This window comes from Podarcis gaigeae (genome assembly GCF_964106915.1).
Source record: "Podarcis gaigeae genome assembly, chromosome: 15".
NCBI classification, from domain to species: domain Eukaryota; kingdom Metazoa; phylum Chordata; class Lepidosauria; order Squamata; family Lacertidae; genus Podarcis; species Podarcis gaigeae.
The window spans coordinates 14,206,996-14,234,597 of NC_139692.1; the positions used below are offsets into that span (position 1 = coordinate 14,206,996).

A 27,602-nucleotide genomic window follows, 5' to 3' on the forward strand; every position below is an offset into this window, starting at 1 on the left:
ATTTCTATTTGTGAAAATATCCTGCGTAATTTTTTCAGATGTCGGCCTTCATTCTGGTACTGTGTGTTACTGTAGCTGGGACATAACTGGGCATATTGTGTTTCACTAATAAATATACAGAAACTAGAGAGAAGGGTGGCCCAGGGAGAGTCACCCACCCTGAGGATCATCCAACACACTGTTCTCGAGTGGCCAACCAGATGCCTAAGAGAGCCCCACATGGAGGACACAGAACTCCCTTACAAGGGAGGTTAGTACCATCTCTTCCTTTTTTGGGGTTTTCATAAGAAACTGTTAATTCCAGCTTGCCTTTCTGAAAACTGAAGCTGAGTGCTGGAGTTCATGTCTTATAACAATTCTGCTTTGCTGTTTGTTTTTCTCTTTGTCTGTTTTTATGTTTTGTTTTGATTGATTCATTTGGCAGTTCTGATTGGTAATCAACAAAGCTCTGTCCCTCCGAAATTACTTCATACTTCATACAGCAATGCGCAAATAAATGCGGATTAACATAAAATCACGGCATGTGTTCTAAAAAAAAATCAAAAATCAAAGTCTGCTTGAATTTGCTTTCATAGGAAGTAATTATTGTCAATATTGTAGAAAGGGCAACTAGTTTTCCCATAACTAGTTTCCCATAATTCACTTGGCAATTGTTGATCTTGGGTAAGATTTCTTTGCCTGGTTTTAATGATGTTATAGAAAAATAGGGGGGTTGGCTTTTGCTGCCCAAGGGACTGAGTCCCCCAAGTCCATGGTCGGTCAGAGATGAATGGATGGAGGCAGGATGCAGCAAAAGCAAGGCAGATCTTTATTTTTCTGTTGCAACAGAGTTCCCTCCCTTCCTTGCAAGGAGGTAAGAGAAACCAAGAACAAAGTGTGCAGGAACCTTTAAAGACTTTTGACAGTACCCAGCTCCTTAGCCAAAGACCACCCTAAAATCATCATACATACCGTATTTTTCGCACCATAGGACACACTTTTTCCCTCCTAAAAAGCAAGGGGAAAGGTGTGTGCGTCCTATGGAGCGAATGCAGGGGGGAGGCAGGGGGGGAAAGCCCCCAAGAGCCACACACAAGCTCCGTGCGCTCTTGCGGGCTTTTCCACGGGAGGGAGAAGGGACTGACTGGCCTCATCAGTCCCTTCTCCCACCTACCAGAAAAGCCAGGAGAAGCCGCAATCTCTTTAAAGGGGTTGCGCGGCTTCTGCGGGCTTTTGGGAGTGAGGGAATCCCTCCACCTCCCAGTAAAGCCAGGAAAGCCCTGAGCAGCGTCTCCCGGCAAGGAGAGGCTGCACGGGGCTAAAAGGGAAGCCAAAACAGCGAGCAGGATCTATCCCGCCCCCTGCCTTGGCTTGCTCCATAGCTGCGCGCAACTCCTCCGGCAGGGAGAGGTTGTGCGCAGCCTGTACGCTGCTCTTTGGGGCTGGGGGGGGAGATTTTTTTTCTTGATTCCCCCCCCCAAAAAAAAACTGGGTGCGCCCTATGGTCCAGTGCGCCCTATGGTGCGAAAAATACTGTACATCATAGGAGGCACTCTGCAGCAGAAATCTTGTCTGCCAGGATATGTGATAATGGTCGCTGATTGCATTACCTGGGCAGCCTGGCCATTCATTTGTGACAGTTAATACTTTAGTTCCTGAATCCAGGTCACAAGCTCACCCTATTCATACACAAATACACCCTTAAGACAGGATTTGAAGGATTTTTAAGTGAAAAGACAATGGGAAAGCTTTCCCCATTTGACTCCCTCGCTGCAGAGGAATATTTGAGGTCATTGGGAGAGTCAAAAATGGCTGCAGGATTGCGCTCCTGTACCATTTCAGACGTGTGGTTTATATACTTACGCATGTGTGCATTTATGAATATTTATTCTATATTTGAGACCTTAGAATTCTTCTAACAGTGACATGCTGCTTTACTGGAACTTTACTGGACCTTAAATTGCTGTGATATACTTTATGCGAAAGCTGTATGCAAAAAAGAGTGGAATGAATGAGTTAGCAGCTGTGTCATGCTCTAAAACTAAATACTGTAAGGGAAAAATGATGATCAGCTACACCTTACTTTTCTCTCGCCCGTCCCATGATCCACCCCTACCCTTACTATCCTACTAAGAATTCTGGAGAGCTGCATACTGTTTCGGTTTGCACAATAAAGACAATGAAATTAAAATAATTAAAATAATTTAAATTAAAATAATTAAAATAATTAAAATAATTTATTGATTAATAATTAAAATAATTTTGAAATTAAAATAATTTCAAAAATGTTATTGGGCAACACAGCCACGTTCGCTTATCAGAGGCGGGGAAACCACTACCATTTGACTGCAGCCTTTCTAGCTATAGAAATTTCAAATAACCTTAACACCTTCCGGGTTCACTTTGAAGATTGGCTGCCTCTCTCTTCCGCCTTTCCAAATATTACTTGCAGTTGTGGGGAAAAGAAAAGTAAAAAAAAAAAGGAACCCGGGAGTTTCGTTTCAGACCGTTGGGTTGCCCCCCTCTTTCCTTTTCCTATCTCTAGGTTCCAGGCTCTTTGCCGCAAGCAGAAGAGCCTGAACTTGGGCTTCCGGCCAACGGAAAAAGGAGAAGAGGAAGTCCACAAGGAAAGTGGCCGGCGGCGTGGGAGGACGGGAGGACGCTCTAGCCCCTGCCTCTCGATGCCTAGGCGGAGACAGCGGGCGCGAGAGGGAGAGAGATGCGGTTGCTTCCTGCCCGCTGTTTTGCTGCTGTCGCCGGTCGCGCTGTCCTGGCAGGTGAGTCGTCGCCGTCGCCGTCGCCCTCTTCCTCCGCCGCCTCCCTTTCCCGGGCGTCCCGAAGGCGTTGACAGCAGCGGCTGAAGCCCTGAAGGGCTGCGGGGCGAGAGGGAAGCAGGGGCACCCGGAGGTGCTCAGCCGGTCTCGGTGGGGAGCAGCAGCTGCGGGTCGGTGGGAAGACGGAGCGGGAGCAGGATCCAAGCAGAAGGCTTTGTAAAGGCTCCTGGGGTTGCATTGGGCAGCCGGCCTCCTCTATGCAGCTGAAATGCGGCAGCCTGATTCCTATACTCCCCTCCAGGAGAGAAAAATATTCCCATTATCTTGATTCCTCCCCGCCCCCTCATTCCCTATAATATGATAATGTTGTACATAGCCTTCATCATGCTCCCACCGCCTCCAGCCTTACTCTGGAGGAAGTGTAATTCATTGTTAATCCCACCCCCTCCCATGAGCTTTACTTCCACTTAAGTGGGTTTAGGGATGTATCTTAAAACAGATTTCGATTTGAATGCTGGCAGCTTTTTGGTAGGATATTTCTGTGCTGCTTTAAAAAAAAAATGATATTGTATATATTTTGCGTTACATGACGGTGAAGCATTTCCTCACGTGTGTAACTGCATTTTTCAAAGCCTAGGTCTGTCTGGAGTGTCTCCGGATAAATGCACACTTCTTGTTTTGAAATAGGCTCAGTGGGTTGCTTTCAACCCTTGGTGTAAACTGCGATGGCTTCTGTCTTTATCAGCTATATTTCAAAGCTTACACTGCCAATCCTTAATTGACATGGTGTCAGCATCCTACCATATTTCATTATGATAATAGTAATAATAAAGGGGAAAGAGGGAGGGAGGCCTACCATTGAGTTTTGTCGTTGCACACTGGTGTGTAGGGAGCCCTCTGTTTATGCTCAGGGGCCCTCTTAGCCAGATCATGTCCATGGCTTAAATGAAGCTGCCTTTGAGGATCCTAGTCAGCTGTTTTCCTATACAAGCACTGCCTGATTCAACAGTTACTGAAATTTCAGACAGACTGGAGAGAAAGCGCCATCCAGCTCCTGGCTAGAATAGAGTAGGTGACTTTTGATTGGGATAATGAACAGAATTACGAAAGAAAGATTTGTGCCCTCATATTGAATACTGCAGGCCCAAACAGGCCGCCAAATCCACCCCCTGCATTAATGCAGGATTCTTACAGCTAAAGTAGGAATTGGCAACTGGAAGTCTTTGTTTCCACATAGAGACATGTATTTTACACTTTGGTGGTACTAATCTTTGGGGAATAAGGGACAGGGGTTGGCCCACCAGCTACAATCTTCTCAGTTAGCATCTGGTAAAACTGTTTGCTAATCAGGGATCTAAAGCAACCCCAAACACAAAGTTTAGTCCAGCTTTTTTATTGAAAACCCTGAAGGAAAGTTTTCAAATGTTTTTACTTGAATCTTCCTTCCTGATGACTTCTTTTGCAAGATTCAGAATGAGGCAGATGATTGACCCTAAAATTCAAGCTTCCTTTTCTCCCCTTAGTCTTGCGCCGTATTTGTTCTCTTTGAGTAGGCAAGAACCATTGCACGCACATGTTGGCTCCTGTAGGCAAGCATGTGCTCAGTCCTGCACAGCCAGCCACAATTATTTCTTTTAAAATGCTGTTGGAGAAGAGATGGATGCTTGCTCATAAATAGCCTGTGGCCTGGCCATTTGTGGCGAGCAAAGGGTACCTCCGGGTAACCAGGCAGGCATTAGTGCAATACAAATCCTGAATTTGGATTTGCATGAGCAAGTGTGCTCATAACTTTTATGAGTTGATTTGCAAGCCAGGGTGACACACCGCCTCCTCTATGTGATCATATCCACACTTTCTCGATCTGCCAAGGTGCTTTATAAAAATGAACAATGTGTTTTGGCACAAGAATTAATAGGAGCTATGGAAGAAACACAGTGGAACTGCGGGGGAAGGACCTCATTAGAATTTATGCTTCCCATCATTGTGCAGAAAAATGACTTCATTATGGAAAATATATTTTCATTCATTCTTCTGTGGTGTGTATTTGTCTGAAGGCTATGTGTTTTCTTTCTTTCTAGTGCAGGAAGTGGAAAAACTTTGTAATAAGAAAGTCTCCATCAACATTGGGCTGGTTATTGTTCTGGTTAATCCTGCAACTAAGAAATTCATTCTCTTTCCAATCTCTGCAGCAGTAGGTAGTCTCTGGCAGTTGTCCTCCTTCCAAAAAAAGGAAAGAGAACCAGAAGAGCATGTTGATTCAGAGCATGAGCTATGAACTAGAAGTTGGCAGTTCAAAGTTCAACTTGTTCATAAACCAGAGGCGGGGAACCTGTGGTCACCCAGATGTTGTCTGTTTCCCATCCCCAGCCATTCCTGGCTGTTGGCTGGGGCTGATCGGAACTGGAGCTCAACAATATCTGGAGGGCCACAGGCCACCCTGCCCCTTCCCAACTTGACAAGTGTCCATCAGATGGCAATCGTTCTAGTAGTGGGCATTTCCAACCACTCATTAACCACTCATTAATCTACAAGACCATCTACACATGATGAGTAAAATTAAAGCAACCCATTAACTGTTTTCTTTCTTTTTTCAGATCAATGCCTAAATAAATAGATTTATGATATATATTATTAATACTGATATTAAATATCTAAATTCACTGAGACCTGCACAGCACACATGTTTGTAGCCTTTCACTCAATAAGAACGATCATGATCATAGTCAGGGAATAGAAGTAACGTTGGAAGCTGCCATTGCGAGTCAGACCATTGGACTATCTATCTGAGTATTGTCTTTATGGAGTAGATCCTGTGTTTTGCAGAGCACTCTGCTTTTAAGGCAGGAGTTTCATTGTCTAATGCAGTGTTTCCCAACCGGTGTTCCGCGGCACACTAGTGTGCCGCGAGAAGTTGCCGGGTGTGCCGTGGGAGGGAGGCGGGCGAGTCGGGCTGCTTTAGCCCCGTGCCTGCTCTCCCAGCTGGAGAGGTGACGCGCGCCTATGGAGGCTCCTGCCATAGGCGCGCGTCACCTCTCCAGCGGGGAGAGGGTCGCGGGGGGCTGCTTTAGCACGCAGGAGCCTCCATAGGCGCGCGTCACCTCTCCAGCTGGGAGAGCACGCACGGGGCTAAAGCAGCCCCCCGCGACCCTCTCCCGGCTGGAGAGGTGACGCGCGCCTATGGCAGGAGCCTCCATAGGCGCGCGTCACCTCTCCAGCTGGGAGAGCACGCACGGGGCTAAAGCGCGACCGTCTCCCGGCTGGAGACGCGGGGCTGGGGCGGGGGAAGCCCGAGCTTCCCCCTCCCCCAGAACGGGACCCAGAGCTCTGGGAGCTTGCGGGGTTGGGGGAGGAGGAAGCCCTCCGCCAGCCTCCAAACCATGTCGGGAGACAGCGGGTGGGCGCGCTACGCCTCTCCCGCTGTCTCCCGAGTTTGCGGGGCTGGCGACGGGGAGGAGCAGGCTTCTCCCCCCGCCAGCCTTCTAGCCAAGTCGGGGGACAGCGGGAAGGGCGCGCTACGCCTCTCCCGCTGTCGCCCGAGTTTGCGGGGCTGGCGACGGGGAAAAGCAGGCTTCTCCCCCCCCCCCGCCAGCCTTCTAACCAAGTCGGGGGACAGCGGGATGGCGGCGTTCCTTCGGAGGACGCCCCGTGCTCCGCGCTGGTGTTGGCCAGCCTTGCGCACCCGGGGGATCTCCCCCCAGGAGCGCAAGGCTTGCGGGCGGCGCAGAGCACGGGGCGCCCTTCGGAGGACGCCCCGTGCTCCGCGCTCGTGTTGGCAAGCCTTGCGCACCCGTGGGGGCGCGTGGGGCGCCCTGAAACAGAGGGTTCCCCATGCTGCGGACTGTAGCCTGCCGCCCGATGCGCGGGGCGCCCTGAAGCAGAGCGCCCCTCGCGCCAGGCAGACATGGGCCAGCCCCACAAGCTCGGGGGACAGCGGGGAGGCGCAGCACCGCCATCCCACTGTTCCCCGACCTGGTTTTGGGGGGGGAAATAAAGGAAAAAAAATTTTCCTTTATTTCCCCCCCCCCCCCAAAAAAAGTAGGTGCGTCCTATGGGACGGAGCGTCCTAAAAATACGGTACTTACTATTTCATAATAAAGTAATTATAAAATACCGGTACTTTCTTTGTGTTTATTTGATGCCTATTGAAGAGAGTTACTTTATATATAGTCAATATAGGCACAGAGTTAATTTTTTAAACATTTTCTAATGGTGGTGTGCCTCGAGATTTTTTTCATGAAACAAGTGTGCCTTTGCCCAAAAAAGGTTGGGAAACACTGGTCTAATGAATTGTGTTGTTTTATTCTGGACAAGTGTTTTAGAAAAAAAACACGATAGGCTCCTGAGTTGCCTCATTTTTTTCCAATTTTTAAAATTATGCATATATATATTTGAGTAGAGTTTTCAGATTGCTCACTTCAGATTTATGTTTTTCTTTTATCTAGCATAACACCGGCTTCATCTCCCTGTGAGGACGACTTCTCCTCCTAAAAAGGTAAAAGGTCATGTGCAGAATACATGGTGTGAATTGTCCTTATTTTTTTTTCTTTTTTAAGAATTAGGAAAAGAAGCTGGAGCTTTTGGCTTTGGAAAACATTTCTTCTGGTGGCCCATCTCAGATATTTCCCAATGTGTATTTGAAAACACATGCAGGCAAGGAACCAGAGAATTGTGTCCCAAGATGTACATCTCTGCAGTGAAACTTCCATCTGGCAAAGGTCTTCATTCATCTTGGGCTCTTCCAGTTGCCTGTTAGCAGGTGGGCTCTGGAAAATGCAAACTAAATCAGAGATGGGGAACTCCAGCTCCCATCAGCCCCAGGAGGAATGAACAGGAATGATGGGAGTTTTAGTCCAACAACATCTGGTGTAGCACACAGTACCTGCATAAAAAAGTACCAGGTGTCTGTTGTAACTGCACAAGGGCATACGGTAGTTACCTGTATCTCACCATAAGCAATTAATTCCATTGCCCCCATTTCTCATCCCCCTTCTCTTCCACGATTCCAAGAGCTGTCTGACAAGTGATAATTATTCCAGGCAGTGATGCGGGGCAGAAAATTCTCTTGTTTTATAAGTTCATTAGTGGCAATGAATGGTTGCGAATTGCAACGCACATTATTAGGCAAGATTGGCAGTTTCAAAGTTTTTAGCATTGCTTGCTAACCGCAAGTAAAGTATTCTTGATTAGATCACGCTCTAGGGCATGAGAGTTGTTGCCAATGCAAATTACTCTTAATCTGCACAGTTTTCCAATTCAAATTTTTCCTGAAAACCCCCATCACTGATTGCAGGCTTGTTAAGATTTTAAAACACTGTGTGGCTCATGTCTGAGTTTCTCACCCTAAGGCTTTTGTCTCTGTGCCCTTTTTAAAATGCCATTAGGGCAATGTAATGTAGGAGGTACCCTTAATGTATTTTAGATGTCCTGCTCACGAGTGACTGTACAGAAATCCTCTATGGATATGTCAAATGTCATTCTGTTTTCCAGTACAAGGCAGCACAAGGCTATAAGGCAGAGGTAGGGAATCTGTGGCCTTCCAGGTGTTTTGGGGTTCTTTGGGCCTTATCCTGCATGACTAACAGACAAACATGATGGAACTGCAACAAAATAGGGAGGGCCACAGACTCCCTATCCCTGGGCTAGAGCAATATATACAAGCCACTACTGGCCAGAATGGCAGTGGAATAGGACATATGAGGAAATTGTGCAGCTATTCCACTGGGTTTTAAAAAGTTGGATTTTCACAGTCTTGGGGAGAGGGGAAGGAAGCTGAAAAGGGGGAAACAGAGGGAGATGTTTTGTTCACAGCATTTTGCAGATGCACTGTAAAAACTTAAGTGAACAAAGTGTGGATATGCCAAAGGATATGCCATATATGCAGAGGAGTATTTGCTCAGCTGCAGGTGTTTTGAAAGTTGTTGCTGCTGCAGAAAAAGCAAGCTGGTTTTTGTTTAAAACTGTCTTGCCATGTAAAAACACACTGATTCTCAGACCATCCGCGGGCCAGATTTAGAAGGCGATTGGGCCGAATCCGGCCCCCGGGCCTTAGTTTGCCTACCCATGCTATAGAATTTTAATGTTTGTTCTCTAAATGGCCAAACGCCAATACCTTTGTGTGTCTTGCAGCCAGGTTTGTAGCTGTTTCTTGATCAGTTGCTGTTTCTGTCAACTCTGTTCAAAGTTTTGTTGCGCTTGCAGTATTTTGAGAGTACTTTTTGTGAAATTGTTCACAAGGTTTTCTCTCCAACTACAATTATTGAGCTTTCAGGTATTTGTCTGAAGTGGATCTTGTGTGGGTCTCTCTCACAGGCGCCACTGAAATGAATGGAGATTTCTCCATAGTGCGCAAAAATACACACACTGGAGTACAGTCTGCATAAAAATATATGTGCTAGTGACAATTGCACACACAAATGCATTATATTAGGGGAAATTGCTGTGCAAAATAGCATATTTGGCACAACTGCATATAAAAATGTGTGTACACGGAGAAATTTGCTCTAAAATGCTGCTGAATTTTAATGAGAACTTTTATATATATATATATATATATCACAGACCAACATGGAGAACTGAACTGAAGTTTGGAAAAATTAGGAAAACTGAGAGAAACTGAAATTGACAGATTTGCACATTTCTAACCAGGAAGTGTACTATATCAGTCTTTTCGTTTGCTTTGTGGTTAAAAGTTGTCTGTATATAGCAGGCATGGTTCTCTTTTAATTACTTGTACAGTCATACCTCAGGTTACAGATGCTTCAGGTTGTGCGATTTCGGGTTGCACACCGCACCAAACCTGGAAGTACCAGAACTGGTTACTTCCGGGTTTCGGCGCTTGCGCACGCACACGTGGCGCTGCGGGTTGTGAACGTGCTTCCCGCATGGCTCACGTTCCCAACCCAATTGCAAATGTTATGCTTGGGGGTTTTTGTTTTTCCTTTTTTCTCTGAACATTAAATGCTGTTTCCTCATTTGTATCTGTTTCGAGGCCAGTTACAGATTCTTACAAATCTATTTAGCTTCTGGTAACATTACTCATGCAGCTAAAAAATAACAAGTTGTTACTTCCGGGAGCATTGGTTTTCTTGAGTATGATCTACTTTAACAAGTTTACTTAATGCTTTATTTGACTTGTTAAAAGCTAACATACAGGGAAAGTGGCTTCACTTTTTCATTTTTGCAAGTTGTTTCCGTGTTTTTGAAAAATGTTTTGTATAGATCTGCTTGTGATGGAGCAAAGAACTTGTCCTACAGTAGATAACTACAGTGGTGCCTCGCAAGACGAAATTAATCCGTTCCATGAGGCTCTTCGTCTAGCGGTTTTTTCGTCTTGCGAAGCAAGCCCATTGACAGCTTAGCGGATTAGCGCTATTAGCGGTTTAGCGGCTTTTAGCGGATCAGCTGATAAGCGTCTTAGGGGCTTAGGAAAAGGGGGGAAAGGGGGGAAAAACCCGCAGGAACTCGCAACACATTTCGTCTTGCGAAGCAAGCCCATAGGGAAATTCGTTTTGCGAAGCGCCTCCAAAACGGAAAACCCTTTCGTCTAGCGGGTTTTCCATCTTGTGAGGCGTTCGTCTTGCGGGGCACCACTGTATGACCTCATACAGCTGTAAACAAATGCATCAGATTTTTACATTCTTATTGGCATTTATAAGAATCATGGTATATTAATATAGAATATTATTATGTGCTGTTTTTGTGGGACAGCTATCAATCAATCACTTTTTTATTCTATCCACTCTCCAGATAGCACAGTGGCAAAATGGATCTGTCCCATTTTATCCTCACAACATAGTGAGGTTGCGAGAAAGTGACTTTTTTGACGCTGTCCAGGGCACTTGGTGGTTCAACAGGAATATAAACCCAGGGCTCCCAGGACAAATTCTAGCACTCTGTCTACCACACCCTGTCCTGGCTGTTAGCCATTAACTTTCTGGAACCTAAACTGTGTGTTAGTTTCAAGGGGTAAGCCAGAAGCTGAAGTGACCTGAAGGAAAGGGAAAGATTCTCTGCGTCATGAAAAAATCAAGGGCTCTTTGATTCACTTACTTGATTCTCCTTCGTGCAGGGAAACATATAATGTACTTCAGATTCCCACAGGTAAATGAGTTGTGGGATCCTCTGAAAACACCAGTGACCTGGGAATGACTCAAAATAATAAGTAATAAAATGTTGCAGAAGACATCCTGAAATTCTGCAATCATGTGCTCAAAGGAACACATAACAGGCACAAAATGTTCAGAGGATGTGGACAAGCTGCCTCTGCCCCCTACTCAGCTATAGCCTTGGGGGGATGGCTGTAGAACACCTTTTTTGCATTCAGAAAGTCCCAAATTCAATTCCTGGCATCTCTAGGTAGGTCTAGAACCCTGGAAAGCCATTGCTAGTCATGGGTAGGCAAACTAAGGCCTGGGGGCCGAATCCGGTCCAATCGCCTTCTAAATCCAGCCCGTGGATGGTCCAAGAATCAGTGTATTTTTACATGAGTAGAATGTGCCCTTTTATTTAAAATGCACCTCTGGGTTATTTGTGGGGCCTGCCTGGTGTTTTTACATGAACAGAATGTGTCCTTTTATTCAAAATGCACCTCTGGGTTATTTGTGGGGCATAGGAATTCGTTCATTTTTTTTTTCTTCAAAATGTAGTCCGGCCCCCCACAAGGTCTGAGGGACAGTGGACCAGCCCCCTGCTGAAAAAGTTTGCTGACCCTTGTTGTAGACGCTAGATGGACCAGTGGTCTGGTTTAATATAAAATAGCTTCCTATATTAATGTCCTCACCATTCCACCCCCAATCTAGGCCTCATATTCACAATGAATTTAAACCAGTATTATACCACTTCATTTTTTAAAAAAATGATATTTATTGAAATTTCAAAAAAGGTTACAAAAGTAAGAAAAAGGTAGAAAAAAGAAGCAAACAAAAAAAATACAAAATACAGAAAAAATAAAAACAATTAAAAAATAAATCCATCTTTCCATAATTTATCCTTCATTTACTTGTTTCCCTGACCTCCTCACACCTCCCTTTTTTGTATTCTAGTTCAGTTGGTTAATTCAGCAAATCCTTTCCCTCTTTGTTTTTATCTTAATCCTTTATCTTAATATATTATAACTTTACTTTCTCACCTGTTAACAATCCATTTTCACATGCTCCTTTATAGCATTACTGCTAAAAACCACTTAATTTCATTCCAACAACATTCTAACATTCATTAATTTTACAATATTTCTGTAAATAGTCTTTAAATTTCTTCCAATCTTCTTCCACCGACTCTTCTCCCTGGTCTCGGATCCTGCCAGTCATTTCCGCCAATTCCATATAGTCCATCACCTTCATCTGCCATTCTTCCCGGGTGGGTAGATCTTGTGTCTTAGTATTATACCACTTGAAACAGTCATGGCTTCCCCCAAAGAATCCTGGGAACTGTAGTTTGTTAGAAGGGTGCTGAGAGTTATTAGGAGAAGCCTGCTACAGTGCTACAGTTCCCTGGGTTGTGTCTCTATGAGGGGTCTAGGGATCTCTGAACAACTCTTAACAAACTACTGCTCTTTGGGAGAAGCCGTGTTTGAAGTGGTATCGTGCTTTAAATGTATCGTGCAGTTGGGGATCCTTGGTGGACAGTTGGTTCAATGAGGGAAGACATTTTCTAAGGCCTTGGAACAGAACCGAGCAAATGAGCTTGGATAGCTCAGTCTTCAGGATAATTTTGGTTAGTGAGAAGGGATAGGCAACATCTTCTCAGGGAGAAGTTTAATCATTTCTGTATTGTTGGTTTCCTTGTGGAGCAGCCCCCAGCTGTAGAAAGCTTTCTCAGTTATTATTGAGCAAGGAAGCGCATTGGGTCTCAATGTAATTTCAGCCCTCGGTAACCTGGTCAAAGAGCTGATCCTTCGTTCTCACGCAAGCTCCCCACTCTCTGCTTCCGCAGAGCAGCCTTTTCTGCCCTGGCAAACAACTAGCAGAGTTAAGTTTCTTGACCCAAGAATTAAGAGCTTCTTAAGAGCAGTAATCCTTTTGCTAATAATAGCTTTGATTGCTGGGTTGGCCAGGTAGAAAGGAGGACAAGGACTCTTTGGGTGGATGTGCAGAAGAAGGAATTTTGATATATTCAACTTGTCATAGGCATCTTTTACACATGTTACAGAATGGGGGGGGGGGGTTAGAAAGAATCCTGAAGGAGTAGAACAGATTGAATCGTTTCAGACTGCAGGTGGGGATTCCATTGTTAGGAGAAATTGTTAGAAGTGCAACAGCAGAGATCATTCAATTAACTTAGTGGTTAATTCTGTTACTGTTAAAGTCAGCTAACCAAGAGCAAACCAAGCTGCAGGTGTTGCCTGGCAACCAAGCAGTGTGGCATGATCTTCACTGATTGGCTGTGAAGCTCTGAGGAAGTTTTTCCTCTGTGTGTTTGGTTGTATGTCTCTGCATATTTGGTTGTGTGTTTGGTTGTATGTATGCCTGAAGCAAGAGAGACAAAACCTGTGTGTTCCTTTTTTCTCAAATTGCACACTGTTTTTGTCCAGTTTGCCCAGGAAAGTGTTACCAAGATATTGGACTCCATCTGAGTTATTTGAGTGACTTTGCTCATGGTATTTACACTGAGCGTTAAAATATGGCGTCTCCCACCTGCAGTCTGAAGTAGAGCAGACTGTGCTACTATCACCTCATTCTATAGAAGTGATCCAGAAAACATGGTGCCTTTAGACTTTCAAAAAATTTTGGGCAAAAGATTTCAGGTTTGCAGAAAAATTAATCATAGGATAAGGTGACAAGTCATCTAATGGATTGGTGACTGGTTAAATAACAGAAAATATATAATCAGAATAAATGGAGAGTTCTCACCATGGAGGGATGTAGAAAATGGGGTACCCCAAGGATCTGTATTGGGAGCTGTGCATTTTTTAGCATCTTCATAAATGATCTGCTAGAGTTGGGAGTGAGCTGTGAGCCAGACTTGCTGATGACACCAAACTGATTGTGAGTAACTCCAAAAGGATATCTCCAAACTGGCTGAATGAGCAGTAAAATGGATAATATATAAAGTGATGCATGCTGGGGCAGAAAATTCGAACTTCACATTCATGATTCTGGGGTCTGAACTATCCATGACTGACGAGGAAAGAGATATTGGAGTTGTAGTGGATGGCGATGTTGAACCAGTGTATGTGGCAGTTATGAAAAAGGTGAATGTTATGCTACGCATCATTAGGAAAAGGACTGAAAATGAAATTGCCATGGTATTCACACTCTAATTTAAAACTGGCCCTACATTTCCTGAAGATAACCTTTTGCATTATGCATTGCATGGTGTGTTTAGCAACAGAGGAGAGACACTCTTGCAGCAGGTGATGTGATGAGAGATAATGGGCTCAATGTGTTTGTTCCTCCTCGACGAAGTTGTCTCGGTAAACTTTGGCAAATTTATTCTTGCTCAACGTGCAAACACCCCAGGTTTCTCTTTGTAACTTTGCCCTTCCGTCGCCTTTCATTTTCCCTTTCCTTTCCAGAAACTGGATGGCTTCTAATGTGAGCCTGAATCTGGATAAAGAAACGTTGCTGGAGGATGGGGTGCCACCTGTCAAGAAACCTAGGTGAGCAGAGCCAACGGGGATTGGATGAATTAATGGAGGAAAAGGCTATCGCCTCCGTGATTAGAGGCAGGGTAACTCTTGCGTGTGGGTTGCTGCAAGTGGGAGAGGGCTATTGGCTTCATGCCCTGCTTGCGGGCTCCCCATCAGCGCCTGATTGCCCACCATGGGAAACAAGGACACCAGACCAAAGAGGACTTTGATCTGATCCCGCAGGGCTCTTGTGTTAAGTTACATTATGGCGGGGAGAGCCATGAAGCTCCTTGGGTAACCTTGGACCAATCGCCAGCTCTTAGCGTAAATCACACCATGGGGTTGTTGTCTGAGGATAAAATAGTAGCACAGGCTAGGTTATCACAGAAGCTGCTCACCAGAGAGGTTTGAAGCTTCCCCTGTTTGCCACAGTCCGTAAAGGTAAAGTGACCCCTGACCATTAGGTCCAGTTGTGGCGGACTCTGGGGTTGCGGCGCTCATCTCACTTTATTGGCCGAGGGAGCCGGGGTACAGCTTCCGGGTCATGTAGCCAGCATGACAAAGCCGTTTCTGGCGAACCAGAGCAGCGCACGGAAACACAATTTACCTTCCCGCTGGAGCAGTACCTATTTATCTACTTGCGCTGGTATGCTTTTGAACTGCTAGGTTGGCAGGAGCTGGGACCGAGCAACAGGAGCTCACCCTGTCGCGGGGATTCGAACCGCCGACTTTCTGATCGGCAAGTCCTAGACTTTGTGGTTTAACCCACAGCGCCACCCGCGTCCCTAATGTCCCCCAAATGCTTATTGCTGTGAGCTGCCACAGTCCAGGACTTTTTATGCTGCCGCCAAGTTTGGCAGACTTATTTCTAACTTTCACCACACACAGCATTCTTGTAGGGGTGTTTGAGGAGAATAGGTTCTTGGGACATCTTAGGACCCCATGTCTTTCTATGTCCACGCAGCTTTTCATTCATCCACTAAGATCAGGGAGACTGCAGACGGTCAGGCACATGGCTTATGGAATTTGCAGGCTTTCTGCAGCAGGAAGGTCCTTGGTTCAATCCCTGGCGTCTCCAGACTCACAGTAGGGCTGGGAATGATTCCTGCCTGAATTTCCGGAGAGCTGCTGACTGTCAATATCAACAGTACTGAGCTAAGATGGACCAGTGGCCTGATTTGGTATGAGGCAGGTTTTCCTATGTGCATGACTAGATACTGGAAAGTGCTGTTATTAATAATGAGACAGAGAACGACAGTGAAAGGTATAAAAGAAGGTAACTTCCATAACGCAGGCTTGGGTGGTTCTACAAGGTTAGCTAGTAACTGTGCAAATATACTTGCTTCTTCAAATGGACCAAAATTTTCCCGCAGACAAGGGGAAGTAATCTGACGCGGAACAAAATTCTAGCAATTTTTCAGTACTAGACCAGCTCTTTTCAAAATAATTGTGTTGTTGGGCTATGTATCAAAAGTATGTATGTATGTATGTATGTATGTATATTTATTTATTATTATTTATTACATTTATATACCACCCTTCAACAAGAGATCCCAGGGTGGTTCTTTGGTGGCTCCATGTTGCTTTGTTAGCCATTTGTACAGCCTGCTGTTAAGCTGAAAGAACTAAGGGAATATTTGACATTTTGAAAAGCTTGCCTTCACTGTTGCCTGGTGTGAATCCTTACTCGGCTAGCAGTAAAGTGGTACCTCGGGTTACATACGCTTCAGGTTACATATACTTCAGGTTACAGACTCCGCTAACCCAGAAATAGTACCTCGGGTTAAGAACTTTGCTTCAGGATGAGAACAGAAATGGTGCTCTTGACAGCACAGTGGCAGCAGGAGTCCCCATTAGCTAAAGTGGTGCTTCAGGTTAGGAACAGTTTCAGGTTAAGAACGGACCTCTGGAACAAATTAAGTACTTAACCCGAGGTACCACTGTACTCATGCCAGGCAAGTGGCTATCTGCAAGCTTAGCTATATGGGAGTGGTAGCCAATGTCCAGATGTTGCTGGACTGCATCTCCCATCATCCCTGACCATTGGCTGATCTGTTTTGGGATGATGGGAGCAGCTGCAGCCCAACAACATCAGGAAGGCACCCCATTGGCTAGCCTAAGGGCCTTGGCCGTATCTGCACATGTCAAGCCTTGTTCCCTATAAATTTCTCCATGGCAGGTCATAGGCATCTTTCCCTCTCTCTTTGGTTGCAGGAAACTGTTGCCGAGCCTAAAAACCAAGAAGCCCCAGGAGCTCGTTCTGGTGATTGGGACGGGCATAAGTGCCGCAGTCGCTCCCCAAGTGCCGGCCCTGAAGTCTTGGAAGGGCTTGATCCAGGCCCTGCTGGATGCTGCTATTGACTTTGACCTCCTGGAAGACGAGGAGCGGAAGAAGTTTCAGAAATGCCTCCGGGACGATAAGAACCTCATCCACGTTGCCCACGACCTTATCCAAAAGCTGTCGCCAGTGAGTCGATGAGCCGCGGAGCGAATGGTTTGCAAGCTTCAGGCAAAAAAGTGTTAATAGATTGTACTGTTTTGTGTGGGGGCCTGCCTCTGTTTACGGCGCCGAGTCTGACAGCACATGCTTTTCTAAGCTTTAGGACAGGGGTCAGCAAACTTTTTCAGCAAGGAGCCGGTTCACTGTCCCTCAGACCTTGCGGGGGGCTAGACTATATTCGGGGACGACGACGATGCAAGAGCACCACAATCCCTGGTGGCTGCTTACTTGTGTCTTGCGGGCGGCAGCGGCAGAGGGATGATGAGAGACGCGCGAAAGGGCTCCGGAGAGGCGCTGCTTAAAATGGCAGCCACTCGAGCACTGCTGCTGCTGGCACCAACAAAGCCCAGCCCCCTTCCTTCTCTAGGCAGGGCGGGAAGAAGCCAGGAGGGAGGAGGCGCCGCCGCTGCTGAGGGAGGGAGAGGGAAAGAACATGCGCGCTGGCGATCCACGTGGCAATTCCCGGACCGTCCGTGGACCAGGATCCAGAAGGCGATTGGGCCTGATCCAGCCTGCGGACCTTAGTTTGCCGACCCATGCTTTGGGAACATGGGAAGCTGTGTTATGCTGAGTCAGGTCACTGCTCCATCTAGGTCAGTGTTGTCCACTCTGACAGGTAGTGCCTCTCCAGCAGGTTTTCCCAACCCTGCCTGGAGATGCAAGGGATTGAACCAGGGAGTTTCTGTGTGGAGATCAGGGTGGATTTGATTTAAATCAAATCGATTTAAATCACGATTTAAATTGCTAGTCAGTAAGACTTGATTTAAATCATTTATTTTATACAGACAGACTCATTCTTGCTGGTATAATAATATTTACAACCAGATGAAGGTTTCATTTTCGGGATAATAAATTTTCAGAGTAGCTTTTACAGTTATATCTAAAATTACTGATTTGGTTATGCTATTAGAAATACATAGGCAGATAATTATGAAAATATTGTGAGATTTAGTAAGTTAACTTTTCTGCTGTGCTTTATTGGAAGGCGAAAAAATAATCATTTCCTTAATAACAATTTAAACAATCTATTTAACCAAAACAATAACATTATAGCATACGCATCCATGTTTGTTAACTGATATGGTTAAACTTTTCCCCCCATTTGTTTTTAAAAAACAAGTCCTTATTTCCTGATGAATAGCCTTTGGACTATAATGTAACTTACATAGAAAACTATCTTTAGAAAGATTTTTCCTCCAAAAGCATGTTATTTTAAAAATTGAATTTAAAAAATCAGATTTAAATTTTTAAAATCTATTTTTTTTTTAATAATTGATTTTTGTCCTCTCTGGTGCAGGTGCTCTATGTCTGAGCTAGGACCCTTTCCCTTTTGTTCTCCCCTTTCCCTTCCCTATAAAAAAACAATATCGGACTGGGCTGAATGCATCACCTTTCCTCCAGTCTGAAGACCTGCTATCCCACTGCTTTGATGGGGCTTGCAGTGGTCCCCTGTCCAGGTTCCCAGTTTAGGTCCAACGATGCAGCATGAGGCATTCCAGTCTATTGTAAAGAATTAAGGCAGGCAGTTAGGCATCTGTCAGGCTTCAGAGAATTCAATCCCACCCATGGTGGCAGCCAAAATGCAGATAAACAAGAAGAGTTCTCACCAAGTAATTTGTTCACTATTCACAGAGAGAGATGGAGGAACACAGTCTCCCTAAGATAATGGCATTGCTCCAAGTAAAGTCCCACCCCCCTCCGTCTCTCCTATTCTACACCAATAGGCTAATCTGTGCTTTCTGCCTCTGAGCTTTCTGTTCTGCTACTCTCAATGCTCGCCTCGTCCTGGGAGAGGGGGGCGGATCAGGAATGCTTTCCAAAGACACGGAATCTGTCAGCTGTCTCTCCCCTGGTGCTGCTTCTTCCTGCTACTACTCTTCTAATATTTCCCAGCTTCTCCCATCTGCAGCCTCTGAACTATGCCTTCTGCAAACCACTGTCCTGAATCTATACTGTCCTCTTCTTGAGAATATTCAGTGTCCCAGCACTTTCTTGGGCAACCCTCTATGCTGTGCGAGTTTGGGCAGAAATAGGACTCTAATGCAAGAATTGCAATTCCAGTAATGTGATTTTCTGTGTTTACTCAGAGGTAAGCCCATGGGTGTTTTCTTGCAGGTAAGTGGACGCAGCTTAGTAGCTTAATTCCAGCTGTGCCTCTGCTGGATCTCAGCAACCAGTTCAGACAGCTGTTTATGCCTCACCCTCCTCAAGTCCTCTGCTGCTGATTTTTTTTTTTTAATGGTCGTTTAATAAAATAAATACAAATAAATCAATTCTGATCTTGGATTCCCCTCCCCCCACCCCCATCTTCTTGGCAGCGCACAAGCAATGTTCGTTCCACATTTTTCAAGGACTGCCTATACGAGGTCTTTGATGACCTGGAGTCCAAAATGGAAGACACAGGGAAACAGCTCCTTCAGTCCGTGCTCCACTTGATGGAAAACGGCGCTCTCGTGCTGACCACAAACTTTGACAACTTGCTGGAAATTTACGCGGCAGACCAAGGAAAAAGGCTTGAATCTCTTGACCTGACCGATGAGAAAAAGGTAATTGCGGGGTGCTCATGCCTGCGAACAGTGGCAAATCTAGCATGTGGGCCCATTCATTTCTCAATGGTGTGCCCAGCTCAGGCCTTAAGTGCCATTTTAGCTGTTGGCTGTGGTGGTAGAACACACTGTGTTGTGTCACTTGCAGTAAGAAGACAGGGCTAACACCAACACTGCCAGGCAGGGGGAGAGAAGAGAAGGGAGGGAGGATCACTTCTAAATGTTGTTTTCCTCCTACAGTGGCACATTTTATTATAAAAAAGAGGGTTGTTTTTTTAAAAAGCCTATTTCAATAGTTTTAATATTTTCAAAAAATATTGGGGGCGGTATCCTGCATTTTACTCTGTGAACTGCCCTGAGATCTTATGATGAAGGTTGGTTGGTTGGTTGGTAATTAATTAATGAATTAATATTGCTAGACGAGTCAAGAGTACCTTTTTTTTTTTTAGTTTATCCAAAGCTGGATCAATTAATGTAACTATTTAATTCAATACTAAAGCCCCTATATGCATCCTCACCAAGCAGCCTCTTTCACGCACAAACAAAAATGACTAGACCCCGCAGCTCTGCTTTCTCTTGTATTCTTCTCATGTCTGCAAGTGTTAATATTCACGGGAAGTTTCTTTTTCTTTTTTGAAATCACGAGGCTATTAATGCACTTTGGCAGATTCCAGGGGTATTATAGTGTTGACTTAAAGTGGAGCTTAACAAAGTGCGCTATAAAGTTAGAAGCAACCTAAGAAAGCTGCCTCATTCTGAGGCAGGTTGGCTTAGTATTTTCAACCTGGAGTGGCAGCGTCTCTCTAACGTTTCAGACAGAGGACATTTCCAACCCTGCCTGGAGAGGATGAGGATTAAACCAGCCATATTCTGCCTGCTCTACTACTGAGCTTGGGCCTTTCTCCAAAGTTCACCTCTGTTTTTCAGCTTCCAAAAGCCGCAATTCCTGTAAGCAGCTCCTCTTTTGTTGGAATGGACTGAGTGCCTGGCTTTACTCCAAAAGCCATGTAAACAGCAAAAGGAGAGTTTATTTCTTGCGAGTTCCTTTTGATTACGTATGCCTGGTTTTCCATGTACGTCCTTGATTTCTGCTTCCTGCGTAACTTTTCAGTGTGATAATACTTCTGACTGGGGCAAGGGAGAATAAACAGAAGATGAGCTACATGAGAATGAAATGTTAAACACAATAAATTGTGGCAGTGTTATGATAGTACCTGTTGAAGTATATTTGGAAAACTTCCCCTGTGCCAAACTTGGTTTAGAGAAGGCTCTGCAACTCCTAATTTAGGGAGGGAAAGTACTAAATTTCAGGGAAGGAATGTAAAGAGAGCTGGGGGAGAATATGGTCCTATAGTGTGCAATTCTGAATTTAGTTTTTTGCCTGTAACAGTCATGAATGTACTAGTGGGTAAAAACCCAGAATGGGATGCATTTGTGTCAAAAAGTGAGAAGAAGATGAAATTAGATAATCCCAAATAAAAGGTAAAGGGACCCCTGACCATTAGGTCCAGTTGTGACCGACTCTGGGGTTGCAGTGGTCATCTCGTTTTATTGGCTGAGGGAGCCGGCGTACAGCTTCTGCGTCATGTGGCAAACCAGAGCAGCGCACGGAAACACCGTTTACCTTCCCGCCGGAGTGGTATCTATTTATCTACTTGCACTTAGATGTGCTTTTGAACTGCTAGGTTGGCAGGAGCAGGAACCGAACAATGGGAGCTCACTCCGTTGCAGGGATTCGAACTGCTGACCTTCTGATCAGCAAGTCCTAGGCTCTGTGGTTTAACCCACAGCGCCACCCGCGTCCCTTAATCCCAAATACATTGTGCTTATTAAACAAATTGGCCTAGCGTTGCTTATTGTGTACTTCCAAAATGCAGGAAACAATATTTTGAGCAAGGAATGGGACAACAGCAAAGATTTGAAGAGTAGATGCTGTTCCACTAGCATAGCAAACTTCTGTTTGCACAATGCACTTTCCCCTCTCTGGCAGCTCCCAGCACACTCTGAAAATCTGCAGTCTGGAGAGTTGGAGAATTCTCCCCAGCAGATTTTGAAGTCTCATGCAGGGAGGAGAGGAAAGGGAGCTCTGCTACACACAACATTGTAGACAATCCTCAGATGGGAGGAGATAGACAGGTGCCGCACTGGCGATTGATCTGGATTTCTGTTTTCATTAGCTCAAAACCTAGTACAGTATACAGGAAAAGGCTATAGGGAGCAAAAGGCAACTGGAGGGTCTTCCCTCAAGAAAGTCTTTATGGGTGGGGGGCAAATGTCAATGTTATGCAGCAATGTTGACTCAAGCTGTAGCAGTCAAAGGATACCATTTTTTACCCTGCGTGGGCTGCAGCTGTTGTCCCACCATAAGCCTGAGAACATCCTTCACAAAGGAACCCAACTGTGTGCAGCAGCATGGGGTCTGGTGCCGAGAAGTTCAGAAAAATACATCCCTGGGGCTGAGAGAGCTTGCGTGTGTGTGGAATTTATTGTGTTTATAGATTATGAGAGCCATCCCTCCCGCCCCGAGGCAGGAAGTCTATAAACATATTTGCAGGGTGCTCAGTTCCTGGAATGTGGGCTTGAAAATAAAGGCATTCCTGCTCTTCACCCTGCCCTACAGGCCACTCACTTCTCACTCAGCTCAAAGCCCGGTAGGTTGTAGAAGCCAAAGGGAATGGTACTTTCTGGGTCTGTTGATGCAGAGCGCTGCTTTTGAAATCCCATACAGGTGCTGGAGTGGGCGCAGGAGAAAAGGAAACTCAGTGTTCTACATATCCACGGTGTGTACACAAACCCCAGTGGGATAGTACTGCACCCAGCCGGCTACCAGAATGTGCTACGCAACACAGAGGTTATGGTGAGATTTGCAGCCCTCTCTGGGCCTTCTTGTCTCTTGCTGAAGGATGAGTGCTGCCAGTATATAAGTCCGGGATGAGAACTCTGTGGCCCTCCAGATGTTGTTGGACTCCAACTCCCATCAGCCCCAGCCAACAGGGCTGTTGGTTGGGGATGATACAACAACATCTGGAGGGTACAATTTCCTCATCCCTGATATGAGTATCAAGCCCTGAATGCTTCGAACAACCAGGAATGTCTTCTAAAGAACCCGCCAAACAAGACAGGTTCCCTTAACTATAAAAAGGCGATTGTGCATAAACAGACTTTACACATGTGCAGCGCCTGCTTTTGCCAGGTGTGCAAACTATGGGTGCAAGTCTTACCTGCACTATACTGGTTTTTAATTCATATGTGCGTGCACACACACCCCACCTTCTTGTGTAATTAAATCGCATATTAACTTCTTGTTTATGCATACAGAGAGCTGGATCAGGATGTAGAGTTGATACCAATTAGTGCTTTTAACTGTCAACAAATTTAACAGCTCAGTAGCAAGTCACTGGAATGGCAGATGGTGTGATGCATTAAGGCAACTGCACAAACTGGAGACATCTGAAAGCAGCCCTATATAGGGGAGTTTTTAATGTGTGATGTCTTACTGTGTTTTAATTTGTTGGCAGCTGCCCAGTGACAGGGGTAACCTGGTCAGGTGGGTGACATATAAACAATTATTATTACTAATTTATTGCACTTGAGTCCTAAAAGGAATTATAGTTCAGATTTACTAGTGACTGGATGACTGCTTGTGTTTTTGTCTGTGTGTAGGTATAAGGAGGGTTAGACTTCTCCTGTCCACTGTGGCTTGACTAAAAAATGGACAAGGCTGGGCTGACTTTGCTGGGCTTTCTAGCCACTCAAATCAGGGATGAGGACATTGTACTGCTCTTGTTGATCCCTTAGGAGTGGGGAACCTATGATACTCCAGCTGTTGCTAGAATCTAACTCCCATTAGCTGCAGCTCACATGACAAATGGTCTGGAATGATGGCAGATGGTAGGACATCTGGAGGTCCACTGGTTCTTCATCCCTGCACCAGACAATTCTTGCTTTTGTTACATGGGGCTAGCCAAGCTGACCTTTTGGTTCCTTCCAATTCTAAAACTCCACAGTCCTAATGAAAGTCGATATTCTGTACACTTTCCCTTTTCCCTTTTCTTTCCTAAAGCGAGAAATCCAGAAGCTGTATGAAGCCAAATCGTTCCTATTCCTGGGCTGTGGTTGGACCGTGGATGACACAACTTTCCAAGCCCTCTTCCTAGAAGCTGTGAAGCACAAATCTGATCTGGAGCACTTTATGCTCGTGCGCCGTGGGGATGTGGATGAGTTCAAGAAGCTCAGAGAAAACATGCTGGACAAAGGGATTAAAGTGATCTCATATGGGAACGAATACGCAGACTTGCCTGATTATTTTGAGAGGCTGGCAAATGAGATCTCCAACCGGGGTCGAGCAGGTAAGAGGACTGGCTGTCTTCCTAGCGCAGAGAAGGGGAGCCTGCAGACATCCAGATGTTGCTGAACTCCAGCTCCCATTAGCCCTGACCATTGACCATTCCATCTGGGGCTGATGGGAACTGAAGTCCGAAACCTATCTGTAGCCCTCTAACATTGCGTCTTTTATTGGATTTTGACTTTATCACATTCGTATCTCATGTTGCTTCCCTTTAACTTGAGGTGGCCTAGAAGGGATTCCCCCTGGGTTTGTTGTCTAGGCACTTGCCAGATCCAGATTTACTTAGTTCCAGCCAGGTTATGGCCTCGCATGCCTTCAGAGCACCGAAACTTCTGTGTGGACAATACAAATGTGTAGTACCAGACCCACAATTTGGCTCCCCTGAGCACCCTTGCTTTCATTGAAAACAAAAAGCAAGAAGCCAAACAGGTGAACGAAGTAAGACTTTTAGAGGATGGGTGGAAAAAGAGGGGCTTCTGTGTCCTGTATTGCCCTTTGCTCTGCCTCATCATAGCAAAACCAGCACAATGTATGCAGCTGTATACATTAAGCAAATTAGGTGCATTTGCATAACTTTATACAAGAGGTCAGAAGCATGGAACACTTGTTAGCTATTTGTGATTAAGAAAAATATGTGCCTTACACAAATAGTTGAAAATAAATCTTTACTTGTCAGGCTGGCAGCAAGTATTATTTGCCAACTCCGCTAGGCAGCATCTAAATGGAGTCTCCAAACCTCTTGCCTTCAAAATCAAGATAGAACAGGATAACTAACCAACCCCCAACTGCCAATTGTCAGCTACCACCTCCTTTCTCCAATACCATCTGTTCTTTGTGAAATAACTATATTCCCAATGAAATTCCAGAAGCATGGAAAGCTTCCCACACCGACACACTCCCTTTATATAATGAGTAGCAGCTTAGAGTTGGGAGCTGCCAAAAGGGGCTGGACGCAGCCTTTCCAAAGATTCCTGTGGGTGCCTCATAACAATATTTTAAGCAAACGTACCACCTCCCCCCCCATAGTACTTTTTATAAATGGGCTCAATCCAAAGGGAAACCATTCTAGGGGAAAAGGGGTTGTATCCCACTAAGTTCTACTCAGGGTAGAACCATAGAAATGCCTGAACCCAAGTAAGTCAAGACATGAACTCCCAATGGGTCTACTCAGAGTAGGACTAGCATCGGCTACAACCATTAGTGGAGTTTGGGAGGCTAGCATAGATGCAAGATGCTCTCACACATTTTCTGTGGGTCGCTGCTAACTTGTCACCTCTAAATAACTTCAATTCCCCACCCCCTTTCCAGGTCCACCTCGGGAGGGACAGCTAAATGGCATGGCTGCCACCCACATGGAAATCAAAGGTAGGGAGCTTACTTAATACTCGACACTCCTTAAGGCCAGCTCTGGAGAGACAAATTTTGCTAACCTGCAGCTACCACCACCCACCCTGAAGTGGGTGCTCTCTCGCGCATGATAAGAGCTCACGACTTAAGAAGGTATCTTGCAGAAAGTGGAAGATTCCTTAGTAAGAACGTGTGAGGACACCTTTCTGCCTCCAAACTGCAACGCGCAGTGTTCAAGCTGTGGTGGTAGCAGGCTCCTGGAAAAGGAAAGCAGTAGTGATACCAGTGGAGGATTCGTTCTGCAGTTCATGTGGGCTAATTTGAAAATTGTCTTGTTTCTTAAGGTGGAAGGTGTTTTTTTAAGGGAATTTCCACATTATCACAACTCGGCTCAGCCTGGGTAAGAATTTTGTTAAAGCTGGAAGCAGCAGGACACCTTGGCAGCTAATTTTGTCAGATTGCGCCGGAGAAGAGGGAAATTGTGGCCCTCCAGATGTCGTTGAACTCCCAGTTCACATGAAACCCAGCCAGCATGGTGAATGGTGCGGAATGATGGGAGCTGATAGGAGAGCAACGATATCTGGAGAGGCAAAGATTCCCCTTAAACAGACCATAGAAAATCCTTGTGGAGTGATACTTAGCAACTGAGGAAAATATCCAGCATTCTCTTATCCACTAGCGCAAGAGCCTTAACAGCAGTGGATCACAGAGGTTAAAGACTCTGCAACATTTGGGCTAGTGGAAACTTGTGCATTGGCCGATTCTTGTGCAGTCTGTTGCCCAACCACCTTTGGTAGTGTGCTTGTTTTCCCTTGTGCGACAAGCATACCGCTAAGCAGCTTCTAACTTGGATGCGACTTGCATCCATTAGAGCAATATTGTTCCAGATTAGTGAATCCTCTCCCTCCTCAACAGACTCCCTGGGCATGGGAGCAGGAAGCACATGTTATAGTTGGGATGCAACAACAGAGCATGCACGGCAAGTGTTCCTATGTCTTCCTGTACCCATTGCAAGGCTGAATACCACTCCACAAACCCCTGTGCGGGCATTATTCCTGAATTGGGAATGTAAACACTAGTAGGGAATATCAGGATGCTAGCTCGGCTCCTAGCTTTCCCATCTGCACCAGCCTCAATGTTTCCTACCACCCCCTTCAAAAAAAGGACCCTCCGTGTTGAATAGCGGTTTGAAGGGGCTTGCAAGAGCCTTTGAGTGCTCTTCGGAGCCTCCGCAGAATCGTGAGTCTTGAGCAGGTGGGGTTCGCACTCGCAGAAGCCTCTAAGCAGTCAGATGCATGTGGAGATCCCCTTTAGACTTCCTGGTCAATGCTGGAAGGTCAGGGTGGGGACGTATGCCCCCAGTCCCACTTAGTTGTGCTTTGAACAGGGCTAAACCTAGTCCCAAATGTTTTAAGAATGGAAGCCATATAAATAATGTGTCTAATACATAGGGGGCCATTTGCCCAGTCGCAAGTGATCTCGAGTGTCTGCCGTTTTAATTTCTCCCAAGAGCTGGTTTGCCATCCAACCCCGTCCCCCCTTTTAACCAGCTCCTTTTGTTACTAACTCTCTCTAGTTGTCCATGGGTTTTGTTAGGATCTCTCCTACTGCCTTCGGTTTTAAGGCCAGTGTCCAAAATATCTGCCCAGGTGACATCTGAAGACACTAATTCTACACAGGGTACAGCAGGCGAGACCACAAAGCACTCCCATCTGAGCAACACCATCATACAGGTTAACCCTTCTGCTAATGATTTAAAAGCAAGATGCTGACAAGCTCCTTGTAAGATGTGACTATCTCAAACGTTGCTTAGGGAACAAAAAGCACTGCCTTTGCCGCGGTTGGTTCTTGGAAGGGCCCATTTTTTGTTCTAGCTGCTGCCCCATCAACATGAAACTGTAAAGCATACTTTTGGACTCGGCAACTTGTCTTGGACCCTTTGGATCTGGGCATGGAGATTTGTCCTACCAATGTGATGTCGTGTTTTGTTTTGTTTTTTCTATTTAAGGTTGTATCTGCAGAGAGATCCGTCCTCTCTCCCACTGAGCAAGAGTTTGCTACTAGTGCTTTTGTATTCTGTAAGGGTTTCAACTAAAATGCAAGCATTTTTTTAAAAAAAAGAATTACTTGAAGCTCTAGTTTTCTAAGTCTTTTCTTTATACAGTGTTTTATATGTTTGGAGCTATAATAAATAAAAAGGATGTTCACTTATCTCTGGCTTAACAGTGACTTTAGACAAATTCATGGTGGAAGCGACGGCCAGAGAGGCAATGTAGCTGTGACATGGGGTGGTCCCTAGAGCCTTCATGCTCCCAAGTATGAAGGGTGAGAAGGCAATGTTACATGCGGTGCAGTTTTCATCTGCTGCAGCAGAATTCCTACATTCCCTGGATTGAATGGGAGCTCACTGAGGACATGAAACTGGGCTAAATGAGAGGGTCTTGTAAGCCTCCTTCTAGGAAACAGAGTTGAGGCCACAGACTTTAAAGTCACTAACCAGCCACTGCCACACATTAAGAGAAACCTCTATGTTTGCAGAGGA

The 27,602-nt window shown here is 45.4% G+C and overlaps 1 protein-coding gene across 3 annotated transcripts; it reads left to right on the plus strand.

The window, feature by feature from the left end:
• The first annotated feature begins 2,581 nt into the window (after window positions 1-2,581).
• Window positions 2,582-27,271, plus strand: FAM118B (family with sequence similarity 118 member B). 3 transcript variants are annotated; one of them, XM_083713771.1, is made up of 9 exons: window positions 2,582-2,756; window positions 7,196-7,245; window positions 14,266-14,349; window positions 16,534-16,786; window positions 19,138-19,365; window positions 22,094-22,222; window positions 23,429-23,714; window positions 25,022-25,078; window positions 27,069-27,271. In XM_083713771.1, the coding sequence occupies exons 3-9, from the start codon at window positions 14,273-14,275 to the stop codon at window positions 27,104-27,106; spliced, it is 1,068 nt and encodes a 355-aa protein (XP_083569897.1). In that variant the 5' UTR covers window positions 2,582-2,756; window positions 7,196-7,245; window positions 14,266-14,272; the 3' UTR covers window positions 27,107-27,271. The 3 variants fall into 3 exon arrangements, with proteins under 3 accessions (XP_083569897.1, XP_083569898.1, XP_083569899.1); XM_083713772.1 differs by having other exon boundaries at window positions 2,583-2,756; window positions 26,637-27,271; XM_083713773.1 differs by having other exon boundaries at window positions 2,583-2,756; window positions 26,710-27,271.
• The last annotated feature ends 331 nt before the right edge of the window (window positions 27,272-27,602 follow it).

What these genes read in the sequence shown, in the direction of transcription:
- FAM118B (XM_083713771.1), top strand. Translation starts at nt 14,273, where the DNA reads ATGGCTTCTAATGTGAGCCTGAATCTGGATAAAGAAACGTTGCTGGAG. An exon ending in CCACCTGTCAAGAAACCTAG is followed by an intron (nt 14,350 to 16,533) that starts GTGAGCAGAGCC and finishes CTTTGGTTGCAG; the next exon opens with GAAACTGTTGCCGAGCCTAA. An exon ending in CTCCAACCGGGGTCGAGCAG is followed by an intron (nt 23,715 to 25,021) that starts GTAAGAGGACTG and finishes CCCCCTTTCCAG; the next exon opens with GTCCACCTCGGGAGGGACAG.